The sequence below is a fragment of the Phalacrocorax carbo genome, chromosome Z, assembly GCF_963921805.1.
Source record: "Phalacrocorax carbo chromosome Z, bPhaCar2.1, whole genome shotgun sequence".
In the NCBI taxonomy this organism is placed as follows: Eukaryota; Metazoa; Chordata; class Aves; order Suliformes; family Phalacrocoracidae; genus Phalacrocorax; species Phalacrocorax carbo.
Window position 1 is genome coordinate 50921780 of NC_087548.1, and position 16915 is coordinate 50938694.

The window sequence follows — 16915 nt, forward strand, 5'->3', positions numbered from 1 at the left end:
ATGAATAACAGCAGTTGGAAGAGGATAGTAAAATGTGACAATAGTAACAATATTGATAAAATATATAAATATAAAAAATAAAATATATATAAAAAAGAGTTTACTGAATAATTACATTATTTGTTTCACTGCGATATGTGAAAATAAGATGTCTTCTATCTTTTTTTCAGATGTGATAGCCCTCACATTCCGACCAATATGAGTAATTACATCCTTCTTCATTACTGGCATTGAATGTAGTATGGTCATTCTGTTAGAGCACATTCCTGATGATGTGATTATCTTTTACCTCTTTGGATCACAAAGTACAACAGACAAAGTTGTAATCATTTAGTAGTTATTTCTTCGAGATCAAGTATTGCCGCCATGTCTTTTCAGGGCGCAGAATTACTTGGAATTACACCAGCTGTTGGTCCAAAATTTCAATTAGATTTCCTTTTGAGACAGATTTATTAACAATTTAAAAAAAAATGCTAATGTAAATGTACAAACATATGCTTTGCCATTCTAATAGCACCTCACCAAATAGGAGAGGGCTTTTTTTCATCCCTGGGCTTCAAGCTGGCTGACAGTGGTAGAGATGTTAAATTGTACCTGGTAGAATCCATTTTGTTTACTGAAGGTTGATGAACCTGAAATCTTCTAATATTTCTTTTATGATATAATTGATCTGCACCTCTTGCAGTCAGTCTTCCATCATCTTTATATGCATTAGGTTTTGTGGGTTATTTAAAATTTCTACTTAATTTTTCCTTTGGATCAATAACATTTGGTCACATGGGACACCAGTTGCCAAAGTGAAGGTAGTTTTGACTGTGGTCTGTGCTGTGCCTTTTGCTTGGCCCACAGTGTATTTTTATGTCTTTGATGACTTGCACATTTTTGGATCAAATAAGCATTAGTCACAAGCTACTTTTGAAAGAATGCTCTATGCAAGTCCTTCTTTGGATTGTGTAATTTATCTCCAGTTCAGCAGAACTCTCCTAGTTCCTGTAATCCTGTCATATATTCAGAAGTCACTTAATTTGGATTTTTGTTTTGTTTGTAAGGCAGGAATGTTTTATAAACAGTTGTGTTTGGGGGATCTGTAGAGTTCCCACAATCTCAACAAACCTTTTGCACTCAGACTTCGAAGAGTTCATACATGACCCAGCAGACATCTTTTCATGAAGTCACATGTCAAAAGTGATACCTTGTTCTATTCATTCATGCTGTTAGCAGTTACGGACTTTTCCCGTTTGTCTAATTAACGGGACAAAGACCTAGCGAGCTATCAGACAAGTCTAGGTTCCCCAAGTAATGAGGTTTTTCAAAGTCTGAACATTTTTTTTCCCCTGCAAGTGATCTGTTTATTCACCAATAAGTGGCTGCCAGTTCAGCCTGCTTCCCAGTTTTGTTGCCATCTCTGCCATTACACTCTGCTTCATTGATTTTCATGCTTTGGCATCCTGTCTCTGTCCCCAGCTATTGTGGCTTTTGTTGTTTTTGCACAATAACTATAATTAATGTATACATGTGCGATAATATTACTAGCATCTAATAGTACACACTTGATGTAATATATATAGCCACTGATTGTAGCTGTGGTAGGATGGGCAAGCTTTTCTGAGCAGGCATTTTTGTGGAGCGTGCAAGCCATGAGCATATGGAAGTTCACCCGTGACTCGCAGGGGTGCTAAAGCATCACTCTGGAGAAAGAGCTTCCTCCAGCAGGAGGAAGGATTACACAGAGAGCAGGTCACTTTTAGGAGTGGAAGAGAATACTTATGGTGAGATGCCTGGTTCCCTGCAGAAGGACTGGCCTCTCCCTATCAGTACACTGAGGGAGCCTTTTCCACACTGGATGATACTGTGTTTGAGGACCTTTGGTAGGATGTGACACTTCTTCCACAAATATATTGAACTATACTGTCTGGTTTGTTCTTTGTATCTGATGTGCATGGGATCACAAATGCTATTCATTTTCTCAGATGAACTCTATTACGTGAAGACGTACTTTGTGTCTAACTGTAAACCGCATGACCTTTTTGTAATAACTAAAGCAGTAGCTTACATTCACTGATAAAAAAGGAAAGTATTTGGTGCATTTTAATAGTCAGGACAATGTAAGACTTCTTCAGCAATTGAAGATGAGTTGAAATCATCCTTGTTGTCACTTCCTGAGAATGGAACTGAGCTCGCAATAACTGTCCTTTTTGTCTCCGGTTTTGTCTCTGGTCTCTTAGTTAGTTCGTTGAAGACATTGAAGTCAGCCAATGGCAATATTTAAATTAAAAGAAGCCTCAAGGAATACTAACTAGCATTATTTTTCTTAATGGGCCTGTCTTTATGGGCTGCAAAACCCTCTGAGGTGTCTGTTTCAGGATTCTAGAAATAAATGAACTCGTGTGAAGGGTTTGCTGTGTTCAAGTGGGCTATTCCATCAGGGAAATATTGCCTGGGAGCTAGGGATGGTGGCAAGCCAGCCTGAGGCAACACTTTCACCATCAAGGACACAGTCCTGCAGCAGTCAGACTAGAAAAGCAGAGCAGTTCAGGAACAGCCAAGTCTCTAGCAACAAGGTAAATCCAAGGTCAAGCGAGGAAAGCTGGGACAGCAGGACAGCGAGATACCTGTCTGGGCTCAGTGATGCCCCTAGCATAGCGCAAAGGCCTGAGGTTAGAAGCAGCTCCCTGGAAGGCAGGAAGGGCCTGGCGAGGCACCTCGCAGCTCTTCCCCTGTGGCCTGGTGCGAGCCCCGGCACTGCAGCATGCCAGGGCTGGTTGCCAGCACAGTAGCCGGACCCCTGGAGGGGCAGCTTGCAGAGCCTGTTGGTGCATGCAGGGTTTTGGCACGAGGTCTGTAATTGTGCAGCACGAGGTATGAAGGCTAGCTTTGGCAGATACATTATCAGGTGAGCAAGTTATCCTTTAACCTTTAAAAATACGAATAGTTTATTGAAAGCTAAACTCTGTAGTGTTAATTTAAATACAACTGAATTCATGCCCTCTCTGCTCCTTTCTCCATGGGGATAGCTACCCGAATCAACAAGGTGCTTCTGTCGTATTTTGCCTTTGCATTTTCTTTTGACATGCTTTCCTCTTTGGAGTGCTTTGTGACTTACACTGGAAGAGTAGTTCCACCCTCAGGAGGTGTATCAGCAAACTCTAAGACAGAGGAAATTGTTTAGAGATTTTTAAGGAGGACAGAAATATCTTCTGTCTGCTCTTTCACTGTCAGCCTTCATCTCCATTGTATCTATTTTTAAATCAATCACCCCAGTCCTCAGTTTCCCGGTTCTAAATATTTTATTTTGAGGATGTAATTTACTAACTCAAGAGCTCTTTCAAAAGCTTTCTAACTTGATTACTGTCATTTGGAACATCTGCCTGACAAACTTCTGCATTAGAAGCTGCTGAATGAAATGTGGTTTTTATTCCTCAGGAGATTCGTAGGTGTAATTCCAGGAACTCTTAATCCATAAGCGATTTTGCATTAACTAAAGAATTATGCCTTGCCTCTTGTTTTTTTCCTCAAAATTAACTTTTTTTTTTTTTAATGGAATAACATAGCATAGGGGAAAGACAAGGTCCAAAGTGCAGATATTTTTAGCTAGAATCTATTGTGAGTATCTTTGAGAGACCAGAATGAATAGTCTCATTGTTAAACCAGATCTGGCAACACCTGCGCAATTAATAGACTATATTCGAAACAGCAAAGCTGAGTGGCAATTGACCCATTTTGCAGACAAATACATAAATGTGTCTGAGACATTTAGTAGTTACAAAATTGTTTCCTGAGTTGAGCTTTAGTGCTGTAGCATCCAAAGAAAAGCAAAAGATGAAAATAGCTGAAGCAAAAACAAAAGGTGCTTTTCCTTTTCATTAAAGTTCTTTGTCTTTTCAGGGATTTCTGCTACTAGGAATAGTGTTTCTGTGACCGTATTTTCAACAATGAGCTGTAAAATGAATAGTTGTTGAAAGCTGGAGGTAAAAAATCAGTAATTTGAACAGGGTTTTATTAATAAAGAGCGATGCAATGCAATATGCAGGGCCAGAATTATTCCCTGTGTGTTTTCAGTGGGTTCAACTGAATGGCATTGGCAGTGTTACTCTGTGGAAGGTGGTGACACGAGACAAGATACGGTGATTTATGGGATGCAGAAAGAATGATTTCCATTTACATTCTGCAGATCACTGAATATACTGGTTCTGAACGTAATTGTGGGAATTGCCAAAAGAAAGTGTATAGCGCAGATAACATGAGGGTAATGGTCATCCACTGCCTGGCTGTGTAACTAAATACTCATCTGAAAAAGCTACTGGTATTTCACCGACAGTCCTCATTTAGTCCTGAAAACTGTTCTTCTCTAGAAGCAGTTTCTAAAAACTCCTTTTCTGACACTGGTCTTCGTCTATGAAAGCAAGGCAGAGATTATCTTAACTAGGTCACATGTTGTCTAAGAAGAACAGTACTTGTACTGAGTATCATATAGAGCGGTTCCAGAAAAATACAGACTATGGGATCAACATTTCAGCTAGGGAAGGCTTCTTTTTGTTTTATGTTATGAGCTAGCTGAACAGAGTGAGTGATCTCAAAAATATTTGACAATATTTTGCTTTATTGTACGCCACATTTCTCCAAAGAAATCTAGTTTTAGTATAGCACAAGAGTAAGCCAAAAGGTCTTTAAAAAGAATCTGCACATCTGGAGAAAACCTACTACCTCATGCTAGTTCAGAATATACCTCATAAATGGCATAGGGACTCCTCATTATAGCAGAGAAACACCAATATAAAAACAGACTAAGATAGTGGTGAATCATACTTCATGCTGTTTTGAACTATGAATTTGCCAACAAAACCAGGTTGTTAATGGCAGATTACAGGTATTTGGGTAGACGTAAGCTTCTCATCACAAAAACTGGATTTTTGTGGCCAGCAAAATGGAAATGGAGTTATATTGCTTATACTTAGAAAGAGGTTTTCCTCATCTTGTGACAGAATATGGCTTTGTTACTGCAGAGGTATATGACTGATTACAGTGCTTTCATATGCCATCAATAAATAATTTCCTCTATCTTTATAATTCCAGTGAAATGCTTGGATAGAAACTGAGCTGAGTGCATATGGCTATCTTTTTGCTGACAATCTGTAGAATTACAAGCCTTTGCAAAAAAATTTGTTTTTCTGTAATTCCAGGAGAGAGCTTAGATATCGCTGTGCTCCCAGCAAATGAGAATTAGATTCCTATGTGCTGGCAGGAGATGGATTTAAGACATAATCCTCTTCTCACTGTTCCCCACTAGTTGATTTAGGCAGTTCTTGCTCTTTGATCTGACTTTTGTGGATCCTGTTCTCAGGCATATAACTCTTCCCTTACTTTTTTTGAGGCACTGTCATCCAACATGTTGTCTGTGAATTTCACTAAGCATTTGAGCTCTTGAGCTAGGCACTGACACAACCCGTGTAGCAACTCTGTTTCCGTCAGCTCTTCAGCCTCAGAGATGAGCAATATTTGCTCCTAAGCATGATGGCTGCAAATGAAGCAGGAGCTTAGATCTCTCTTGGTTTTTATATATAGAAATATATTTTTATGTGTGTGTGCCTATATTTATGTAGATTAAAAAATATATAGACATGCTTGAAACAATAAAAGAGATTGTAGAGGTGGAAGGGCTCCAAGCAGTAGGACTTCAAAATATGCCACACCCTTGGAATTTAATCCAGACTATTCCAAAATGATAGTCTCTTAGTATCTTTCTATCCCAGATTTTGATGTGGATTATTATAGAAATAATGATCCACTTACAAATCTGGAGCACAGTCCAAATTTTCATAGCTAATATTCTGATTCTTGTTTTTTTAAAGAATTTTCTCAGGCTAAGGGTGAAGCCCACTTTATTATGAAACCATACGTAGGCAGGAGTAAGTGCTAGTCTCTACCAGATGATGGTACGGGGTTTGAAACCTTCTCTTTCCTCCCTGTATCTCGCTCTATCTGGTTGGCTTAATCACTTCCAGATCCCTAAATTGCACTGGCTAATTTGTGATATACTGTGTTTACTGCCAATCTGCAATTTCTTTAATAACTTTATTTTAAAAAATGTAGGAAAGGTATCAAAAGTTTGCACCATGAAATGCAGCTAATGGAGATACCTAAGAAGTGTCTTTTTTAGCTACACACATGGTGTCATTTAATTAGATCTGTAACAGAATTATACTCTAGAAGTATTGAATTTCTTTACAATGTTAGTGAAGTGGAAAGCAATCTATAGATCCTGCATGCTAGGTTTTTAGAAGCTGACAGACATAAATACCTTTTAATTTTAAAGCTCCGCTTTGACATTGGAATGAACGACATCATTAGCTTTTTATGCATCCACCAAAGACAGGAGCTGGTAGTTTTCCTTAATAAAAAAGTTAAATGTCAGAAGACAATTTTGATGTTCATGTCAGTTTTGCTGTCTATACCTGGCAAAACAGACAGTTTATGAATTTTACCAGACAAATAACTGTATACCAAAATAAGTTGTCTGGTTTTGGATCAAATCTGCCTTTTCAGATGGTAATTTAAAAACAAAGATATGTCCTTCCATACAGGAAGCACTGTAGAAGACTGACAACTCTGTTTATGTGTACTCAGCAGGTAGCTCTGAAAAAGCAGGGCTCTCTTCATATTAGAATTCCCATCAAGGCATTCACTCCTTTCTTGCAAAATATGCTTCAAATAATTGAGTAGTCAGTACTCAACTTGTTAGGGTTTTTTTGTTTTGCGTTTGTTTGTTTGTTTGGTGTTAGCTGAACCGAGCAATTTAGCTGAGTTCTAAACCCAGAAACCCAGAACCACCACAAAGAGCAACTTGCCAGACTTGGCCAGTCCTGTACTGGTAACACTGTCCATACGTACTTGCAAGAACTATTAGTTTTGTCAGCACAGCAGTATCAGTTGAAGAAAATGAGACAACACAAAGTGGTTTTTTTTTGCCAGTCTAAGTGCTTTTTTACCAATAAGAATTGATCCTGTATATGGGTACAGCCGACATAATGCAAACCCCCCACCCCACCCCAATGCAGGACTATGTAACAATGGGAACTAGGCAAACCTCACAGTGCCAGGAACAGCTCCAGATGGAAACAGGTCAGTGTATCTCCTGCTGCAAGGCAGCAATGAAGACTGCTTTGTTATATTGCAAAAGCAATGTCTGACTGTTTGATTTGAACTGTGTCTGCTGCAGTCTTTGGAGAAACTGGATGAAGACTACTTAGGCAGAAGATTCTCAGGCTGTGGAAAGCTTGTGGATTTGTTAGCGATACAGGAATTTTGTTTCTCTCTAACAATGACCTAGTTTATTCACAACTAGCACTGCCATCTACATCATATAATCTATTTGTCTAATTAAGGGTATAATGTGTAAGGTATTGTGTCCTGAATACCCAGCCATAATCTGATGATCTTCTGATGTTACCCTTATGGCGAAGTCAATTATCAGACTATGCTGTCAGTTATTGACAGTACTGCTAATAATATACATCACACTAAATTTATTCCTAAAATTACTCCTGTTCATGTGCAACTTTTTTTGGCTGTCTGCTGAATCTTTGCATCCAATTTTACTGTGAATAGCATTTTTTGAGATAGCAAATTTTAAACAGAAGGACATTATTTCCTTGAAATTAGTTTTGACTTAATGAATACGTTTCATAAATACTGGTATGTGTCTTTTAATTTCTGCTGTGTGTGAGAATGCACATCGGATTACTAGTTACCTTGTTAGCCGGGGACAGGCAACTGAAAATGAATCATCACGTTTTTTAAATAGGGTGTCTTTTTTGTCTTTCCTTCCATAGCCATCCTGTATTTTTTAATGTTAAAAACGCAAACAAGACTGCTCCTTCCTTTACCTCTTTTTTTTTCCCCACAAAAAAAAAAAATGCAAACCAACAGTAGAAGGTGTTTTATATATGTCCTCTGCAGGAAATTTTTAGGTCAATTGAAATTCATTCCTCATGGTGGCTTACAGATATGGGAATGCTGGTGGGCACGTGAGGGACAGTTTAGATGCTTTGTCTCTTGAAAAGTTGTATCTACCTGACTTGGGTCAGGAGGATAAAATTCAGGCCATGATCTCTTTAGGAACTTTGTATTTTTTGACCATTTCCTGGGGAACCTGAGAAAGATTTATGAAAACTCATCCAGACTGTAACTGCATTAACTGTACCAGATTCACTAGAAGAGAGTGGATATGTGCCTACCCTTGCAGAACTGTACCTTTCCTAAATGATAATTCCAATCTCATTTTTTAAAATAAAGATTTCTCTTATCATTGACATCCCCAGTTGCAGAGGAAAACTTCAAGATACATGTGCTAAATCTCAAAAATAATTACCTTTATTTATTTTAATCTCTCTTCTTTTTGTTAATATGCGAGGTTAGCAGTACAGCTCTCCATCCACACCCCAGCCACCCTCAGCTGCTTCTTTACCCTTACTACATGAAACGAAACTTCCCAGGCAAATACTGGGGCATAATTTTGCAGTGACACTCACGCCCTCATCCCTCAGCCATGCCATGCGTTGATTTGGGTAGATTGGTCCAAGTATTTTCTCATTCTGAAAGAAAGGCCCTTCCTGGTGTTTTACATGAACATCATTATCATTCAGCCCAACTTCGAGTTTCCATATCCATAGGAAATGTGACATTTTGCTGCGACATGCTTCAGTGCATCTGCTGGCACCTACCCTACTGCCTAAAAGAGAGAAAGCTACTGGATTGAAAATAATATACTGTTTTCCCCTGAAGAAATACAGAGGCTACAGTTCTGTAGATTTTCCCTTTATTATTTTCTTGATGTCATAAGCATCCTATCCCTTGAGACAGTGCATGGGACCAGACTCTTTTACGAGCCTTTGAAAACCGGCAGATTGCCCAGGCTGTCTTGGTTACACTAAGGAATACAGGGGAGTAGCTGGAATTCTGTATTTCTGTCGTGGTCACAGCTGGGAAATGAACACCAGCAGGCTGCTCAAGCCAGCTAAGTTAGAAGAGTCCTGCTGCTGCTGAAATACACCGCAGAGCTCAGAAGCAACAATTGGCTGCCCTAGTAGTGGGCAGAGCATGAAAGTTAGCACACATCCATTTTTCTTCTTCTAATGCTCTCACCGTCCTAACCACTCCACACAGAAACAACCTTCGTCATCCTAGGCTCTTTACAAAATAAGTTACCAAATAGTGACACTCTCAGATTATTTTTTTTTCTGGAAAGGTATTTACTTATTTCCTTATCTTATTTTTTCATGTTTTTTTATCCCCTCTCATTTCTGTTGCATCTGAGTGATAGAATCTTTTCACCAGTCATAAATAGTCATAAATAGTATCAAATATTGTAAACCAAAATAAATAAAGTGGTAAATCTGATACCACAGCTAAGAATTTTATTTTATTATATTAATTTATATTCTACTACAAGATTAAACATGCTACTGTGGATGTCACGGTACAATTTTTTGAAATTTTTTTTAAAAAAAATGCATAATTTTTAGTGTTGTAATAAAACAATAGGCATCCTGAAGTATATTCAGCACACACTAATGGTAAGATGGGCATAAGAGATAAAACAGCTTTGATTTCAACAGCCAATCCTTTGCTCAAAATTACAACCTAACTTGCAAAGTTGGGTTTAACTTTATGGTAAATACTTGATTCTTAAATTTGCAGTGTTTCACTAGGAAAGTGCAACTATCTGCAGAACAATGGTACTTCCATCTGTCTGAATATGTGGCAACACGCCCCCCCCCCCCCCCCCCCCCCCCGCTTTCTGTCATAGCCATTTTGGGAATTACATAAAGAAACAAATATAAAAAGATATAAACAGATATAAAAAGTGGGACTGCTCAACCAGTGGGAAGTGGTAGACCATAGTGACTCCTTCCATCCTTACCCAGCAGTCCTCCCCTTTCCCCATTAGGTACTTAACAATTACATTAACATCTACCATAAAGCACGATGTTGGTGTAAGTACTGTTTGGTCTTGCTGCTTTGTAAATTGCAAAACTGCAGACTTGCTTACTTATACTGTCAGTCCCATACAGAACACGGTATTCAGAAATATAAGCAAGCTATGAATCTTTGTATATTTTTTACTGCATCCTTGGTTTGGGTTTTTAAGTAAAACCAATGAAAGGGAGAATCAGAGAATCAAAAGTTGACAGAAGTTCTAACATCTTGTTGATGAACAAAGTGGAAATTATGTTTCATCTTACTCTTTTAGGAGAGCCTGGTTTCATACCACAGTTATGACAGAGACTTATGATGCCCAGTGTTGTAGAGTCTCGCCCTTTCAGTATTCTATGATACTGCTTATGGCTGATCAAAGCTGGCATGATGACCCATTAGAGGAGGAAACTGCAAGTAGTGTATCAGAACTGGCTACAAAACAGACTTTATGCAATCAGACTTAAATTGACAGGGTATGGAATTTGGTTTAAATTATCTATACTTTATTTTAAAACTTTTTAAAAGCCATGCATTAGAATGTATGATTTAGAATTTTTAAATTTCTGCTATATTTATACTCTGAAAATAATAATCTCTGGCAGTCATTAATAAAAGTAAGGAAGCTATTTGTTAGTCAATATACATGACAAAGTGCTGTAATAATTCCTTTTATGCTGTATAAGCGATTTTCCCCATTAAGTGTGCACGTTTCCTCTGCCTGTTGTTGATTTGCTGCTAAACATTTCACAAAAGTTTGCTCTGTCTTCAGAATTTGACACTCCGAACAGCCAGTTTAGCAAATTAAATAGCATGGATTATGAAAAAAAAAAAATCTCAGCAGAGATGTTAGTATAAACATCTTAGTTTTGGGTTTGTTTGGAGGGCTTTCTTCTGCTTCACTCTCTTCCATCTTATATTCTGTCAGAAATGTTCTCTGCAGAAGAGCTGTTTTTTCTTCCAACCACTGTTAAGTCCTTATTGCTTAAAATACAGTCAGAACTATATAAGAAATGTAAATTACATTTAAAAAACTATGTTACTGGCATATTTTCTCTCTCTAGAAACAACTTGTGTCACAATATCTTTGTGAGTTGAATCTTTTTTTGCTACGTTTCATATCATGTATATCATTCATGTTCATTTAGTACTACAAAAAATATCAGACTCAGCATTTATATTCCAAATTTAAGATAAAAGAGATTACAGTCACGTTTTACAGGCCATTTACTTAGAAATTGGCCTCAAGAGGTAAAAAATTATTATCTAGTGAGGAAAGACATAAGACATATCTGAATGTAAATATCAATATATAAGATATTATTCTGCATAACTACGTATGAAAACTGGTAATTAATGTTACTGTTTTCCATACAGCAGGTTATATATCCTATCCCTTCATAGCCTATTATTTGGTTAATTAAAGTTTCTTTTTCCCAGATAAGATCATTGCATGTACTTCTTTGGTTAACAAGACATATGCTTTCTTAGAATTATCTAAAAAATAAAGAGGATCAGTAATTGTAGATGGATTAAAACCTTCATCCACCAGGCGGAATTTTTGTTGTTTGAATGTTCCAGTAATTTCCATTTTTTCCTATAGAAGAAAGATTTATTATTCAATAGAAGAGATTATTTTCTTTTGCTCACATTCATGTTTGCTTTTGAAAACCTTACTTGATAGAAGATTAATACTGTTTATTCTCATTATGCTGGAAAACTAGTCCTTTTGTACTGCTATGGACCAACACCCAGAGACATGGTAGAGAAAAGTTGCAGCCCATTGCTTTCTGCATTGCTGTGCAGTGTCTCATCACAGTGTCTCATTTGGCATGGCCCCAGCCTGCCTGAGACAATCTAGCTTTTGCATTTGCGTACATTATAAAACTACACATTTTAAAGAATCGGAGAGTAAAAACTGTCATTATCAAGAACTTCTTACTGATAAAACTCAGTAAATTTTTCATTTCTATGATTACTGTCATCTTAAATAGAGGGTTGAGAGAATCACATACTAAATCAGCCATACTCATTCTCAGCCAGGTCAAAATAAAGGCGGATCTTTACCGTGTATTTTATGTTTTCAAGATTCTTTTCAGTGTCACTGTGTCCTTTGGAAAAAGTAGTGGCAGGCATCTCTACTGAGACTCTTTCCTCTATCCTCCCTACCTGTTCTCAGCCCCACTTTATGACCTCTCTCCATTATCTTCTTTTCGTGACTTCAGTACGGCATTCGACACGTCTCCCATAGCATCCTCATGGACAAGCTAAGGAAGTGTGGGTTGGATGAGTGGGCAGTGAGGTGGACAGAGGACTGACTCAGCAACAGCACTCAGAGGGTCGTGATCAGTGGCACAGAGTCTGGTTGGAGGCCTGTTACTAGTGGCGTTCCCCAGGGGTCTGTGCTGGGTCCAGTCCTGTTCTACATATTAATCAATGACCTGAATGATGGGATAGAGTGTAACCTCAGCAAGTTCGCTGATGATACCAAGCTGGGAGGAGTGGCTGGTACACCAGAAGGCTGTGCTGCCATCCAGAGAGACCTGGACAGGCGGGAGAGCTGGGCTGAGGGGAACCTCATGGAATTCAACAAGAGCAAGTGTAAGGTCCTGCACCTGGGGAGGAACAACCCCATGTGCAGGCTGGGGGTGACCTGCTGGAAAGCAGCTGCGCTGAGAAGGACCTGTGGGTGCTGGTGGAGAGCAAGTTGACCCTGAGCCAGCAGTGTGCCCTTGTGTCCTAGAAGGCCAACGGTATCGTGGGCTGCATTAAAAGGAGTGTGGCCAGCAGGTGGAGGGAGGTTGTCCTCCCCCTCTACTCTGCCCGAGTGAGGCCACATCTGGAGTACTGCATCCAGTTCTGGGCTCCCCAGCACAAGGACACGGAACTACTGGAGAGAGTCCAGCGGAGAGCTACGAAGAAGGTCAGGGGACTTGAGCATCTCCCTTATGAGGAAAGCCTGCGGACCTGGGTTTGTTCAGCCTGGAGAAGAGAAGACTGACGGGGGGATCTCGTCAATGCTCTTAGATATCTAAAGGGTGGGCGTCAGGAGGTTGGGCCTGGACTCTTCCCGGAGGTGCCCAACAACAGGACAAGGGGCAACGGGCACAAACTGGAGCACCGCCAGTTCCACCTGGATATGAGGAGAAACCTCTTTACCGTGAGGGTGCCAGAGCACTGGAACAGGCTGCCCAGAGAGGCTGTAGAGCCTCCTTCCCTGGAAACATTCAAAGCCGACCCGGAGGCGTTCCTGTGCCCCCTGCTCTGGGTGTCCCTGCTCAAGCAGCGGGGTTGGACAAGATGATCTCTGGAGGTCCCTTCCAACCCCAACCATTCTGTGATTCTGTGTTCTATACATTTTTATAATAGTTAATCCTCTATTAGCAACACAATTAAATGAAATGAGCCCAACCCAACGCAATGCATCCACCGATGCCAAGAAGAGATGCTGCACTGTCTGTGATTGTGATTCTGTCTTCACATTTTTACATATATGCAAACACTCTCCGAAAATGAAAAATGTAACTATTATCTCCAACAACTCAGAGAGGTATTGTATCTACTCCAGATCTACCTCTAGATTTTATCTACCTGCTTTGGTTGTCTAAGAAACATTCTGACATAATCTGAACTATGATCACCTACCAGATCAAGCTCAATAGGTTTTAAATTTTTTTTGCCTTGAAGTTCCATCCACTACCTTCTTTCTTGGTTAATGACAGCAGTACCAACAGCAATTAATCTGTAATGTAGGCATTTAAATTCTAATCGAAGTTCCAGGTACTTGATATCCAGTCTATGTCGAAGATTCAGATTCTTTCTGCCCAGCATAGAGGCTTTTTTATACATCTCTGTAGCAATTAATCTACGCTAGGTTCTCATAATTTTTTAAACTGACTATTGCAATATTCTCACGTGTAACTTTGCTTGGTTGTATCAGAATACTCCTGCAAAAGGAATTACGAGATAGATACATATACATCTATTTCAATTTCAAGGTCCTTAATAGCCTTTCCCTTTTCCTTCTCTTTATTCTGAATCAGTATTCAATCTCTGATTAGCCCTGGGAACCAACTTATATGACTTCTCTTTTCAAACAATGATTATTTTTTTCATCTTCTCCTCAGACTTAGGAGACTTCCTTCATAAACATCTTCAAAAACACTTACTAGAAATGAAGATGCTCATGAGACTTCACCTACCACGATGATCAGTTTTGTATGTTTTCTATACTCTCCATTTTTTTCTAGCCATATATAGTCCATTTATATTTTTAACTCTTGGGGGGGGGGTGTCTGTTTTTTTTCCCAAATTGGACACTTACTACAGCAAAGTACTAGTACACAAACAGGGATGACTTTGATGATTATGGTGGTGAAAATAACAAGGTACATTCCTACTTCATCTTTTCAATTTACCTAGTACCTTTTCAAATGCTTTAACTTTTGTCATTATATTACACAGCAAATATTATTTCACTTAATGTGCAGTGTCTCCTGCTTTAGCTCTACTTCTCTCTCCTCTCATTTCTACTGAATAAAATGGATTTCAGATTATTTTCTCCAGATGTAATTGTTCACATTTTACTAATCTGAATCTTTTTGTTTTTCCACGTTCATGCTTCTAATCTCCCTAAATCATTTTGTATGACCTCTATCCTTACTCATTCGTACAATTCCTCCCATTTTAACATAATCTGCAAATTTGATTGATGTTTTGTGTAATACCTTTTCCAGGACTCCATTAACGAAGACAGCAAACAGGACCAGTTCTAAAACTAATAAACTGATATATGAACAAGCACTTTGTGTTATTCATTTAGCCATCTCTGTGTTCAAATAATGTAGATGTTTGTAGTCACTGTGCAATAGTGCAGCTTACCTGGACTCTTAAAAAAAGAGGACAAGCGTAACTCGGTAGGTAGGTCACTACGTGCTTATACATTTGCTCCAAGTCTAACAATGTATTCTGCTTTAAAATAAGAGAGGCCATTCCTGCTTTTCCTTCGTGATCTGGGGGAAAGGAGGAAAGGAAGTGAGATGTGAATTTTGAAACATGAATAAATTTGACACTTTAGTGATGAACCTTACAAAAAAGAACTGTAGTGCATTAATAAACTGACAGTCATATATCATCTTCTGAGTTTCAGTAAAGCTGGAAGATTATGTGCATGTTTCATATGGTATTACATGTACTTGGAGATCACTTAAGGGATTATTAACCAATAATGCTGTAAATGAGTTTGGCAGGTAAGAGTAAACAGAGTCCCATGCTCAATTTTAATCAATAAACGTTGATAAATGTCAACACCATTCCTCTCTAAGAAACATGGGTCCTGAGCTTCTTTCCTAGATTAGTCAACTATGTCTTCTCTTCAGTTTTAGCCTTTCTCTCTTGCCAGTATCTTCTCTCAAAACTGTGCATCTGAATGTTGTTAACAGAGAGAGAGATTAAAAATTCTTACTGGATTGTCTGGAAAGAGATGGCACTGTGGGTCTGTGGAAAAGACCAAAATGGGTAAAATATAAAAGCAGTGACCTTCAGCAATCAAAAATAACTACACACTTTAACCACCAACTAGTAATAACAGCAGAGACATTCTGCCAACCTTGTCTTTCGCGTCCTTTCTGTGGTTTTTTTTGCTAATGCTACAAAATCTGTGAGGAACTTGATTTGTTTAAGTGCAATCATCAAGACAGTCGCATAAACTGGGTAGGAATTTGTAGGTAAATGTATAGGAAATGAGAAGCTTTCATATTTTTGAATCTGATTTTCAGTCATTCTTCTTTATTATGATCTTTCTTGTGTGGCTTTAAGCTAGAGGTAAGTGACACGTTTTTCATGTTTTAACCTCTGGTCATTTTGTTCACACTGGCCAACAACCAAACATCCAGCCAGCTTCTCACTCACTCTTCTCCCAAGGGAAGGAAAGCAAGAGGACTCATGGATCAAGATAATGGCAGTTTAATAGGGAAAGCAAAAGCTGCATGCACAAGCAAAGCAAAACCAGGACTTCTTTCACCGTTTCCCATTGTCAGGCAGATAGCTGGCTACTTCTGGCAGGGGAGGGCCTCACTCAGCACATCTGTGGTTGCTTGGGGAGACAAACGCCATAACCACAAAGTCTCATCCTCTTCTTTCCCCAAGCTTTTATTACTGAGCATGGTGTCATGATATGGAATATTCCTTTGGTCAGTTTGGGCCTGCTGTCCCATTTACATCTGTTCCCAACCTCCTCCCCATTCCCAGCATACTTGCTGCAAGGAGAAAGCCTTGATCTTCTGCAAGCTTTGTTCAGCAATAGCCAAGTGTTGGTAAATTATCAACACTGTTTTAGCCACCAGTGCAAAGCACAGCACCATACAGACTCCTGTAAAGAAACTTATCTCTATCCCAGCCAGACCTAGTACACATTTTTGAGAAAGAGTCAGCATGAATGGGTATCAAGCTCAGATTATCTCATGAAAACTAACAAAAAAAATTCATTCAAAATAAATTAATGTATTTTCTTTCTTAATATTTTTTTTCTCATTTTCTTTTTCACCTTGTCCTTGGTTTTGTAATATATCTGTTTACAGATGGCTTATGAGGCTAAATGAAAAATGAAATAAGACAGAAGAATATCTTCATACACTTTCCTCTAGAATTACTTTAATTCTTACCTTGTTGACATTTTATTTTGGCACATGGATGTGTGTATTTTCCATGGACGTGCATTTAATAAATCTTTAAACTTTAATTTAGATTAGGTAGCTATCACAAATTCATGAAAGATAACTTTTCAAAAATACACGTCACTGCATACACATAAAAATGTGTGATTCACTGGCTCGCTCACAACCTGGTGGTATTTTCATTACTTACATCTACATTTTACCTATGTATTAAACAGATGACTCAATCAGAAGTGATTCATAGGTTTAAAACATGAAATAAAAGAGTT

The 16915-nt window shown here is 38.6% G+C and overlaps 1 protein-coding gene across 1 annotated transcript in view; it reads right to left on the reverse strand.

Annotated features, from left to right (window-relative positions):
• Window positions 1–10341: 10341 nt before the first annotated feature.
• LOC104053946 (long-chain fatty acid transport protein 6) overlaps window positions 10342–16915 on the reverse strand; it is a 42639-nt gene continuing 36065 nt past the window's right edge. The window contains exons 9-10 of the mRNA XM_064438577.1: window positions 14854–14984; window positions 10342–11569 (exon numbers count right to left, since the gene is read on the reverse strand). Coding sequence (XP_064294647.1) covers window positions 11393–11569; window positions 14854–14984 — 308 coding nt within the window. The 3' untranslated portion in view covers window positions 10342–11392. The remainder of the gene's footprint in view (window positions 11570–14853; window positions 14985–16915) is intronic.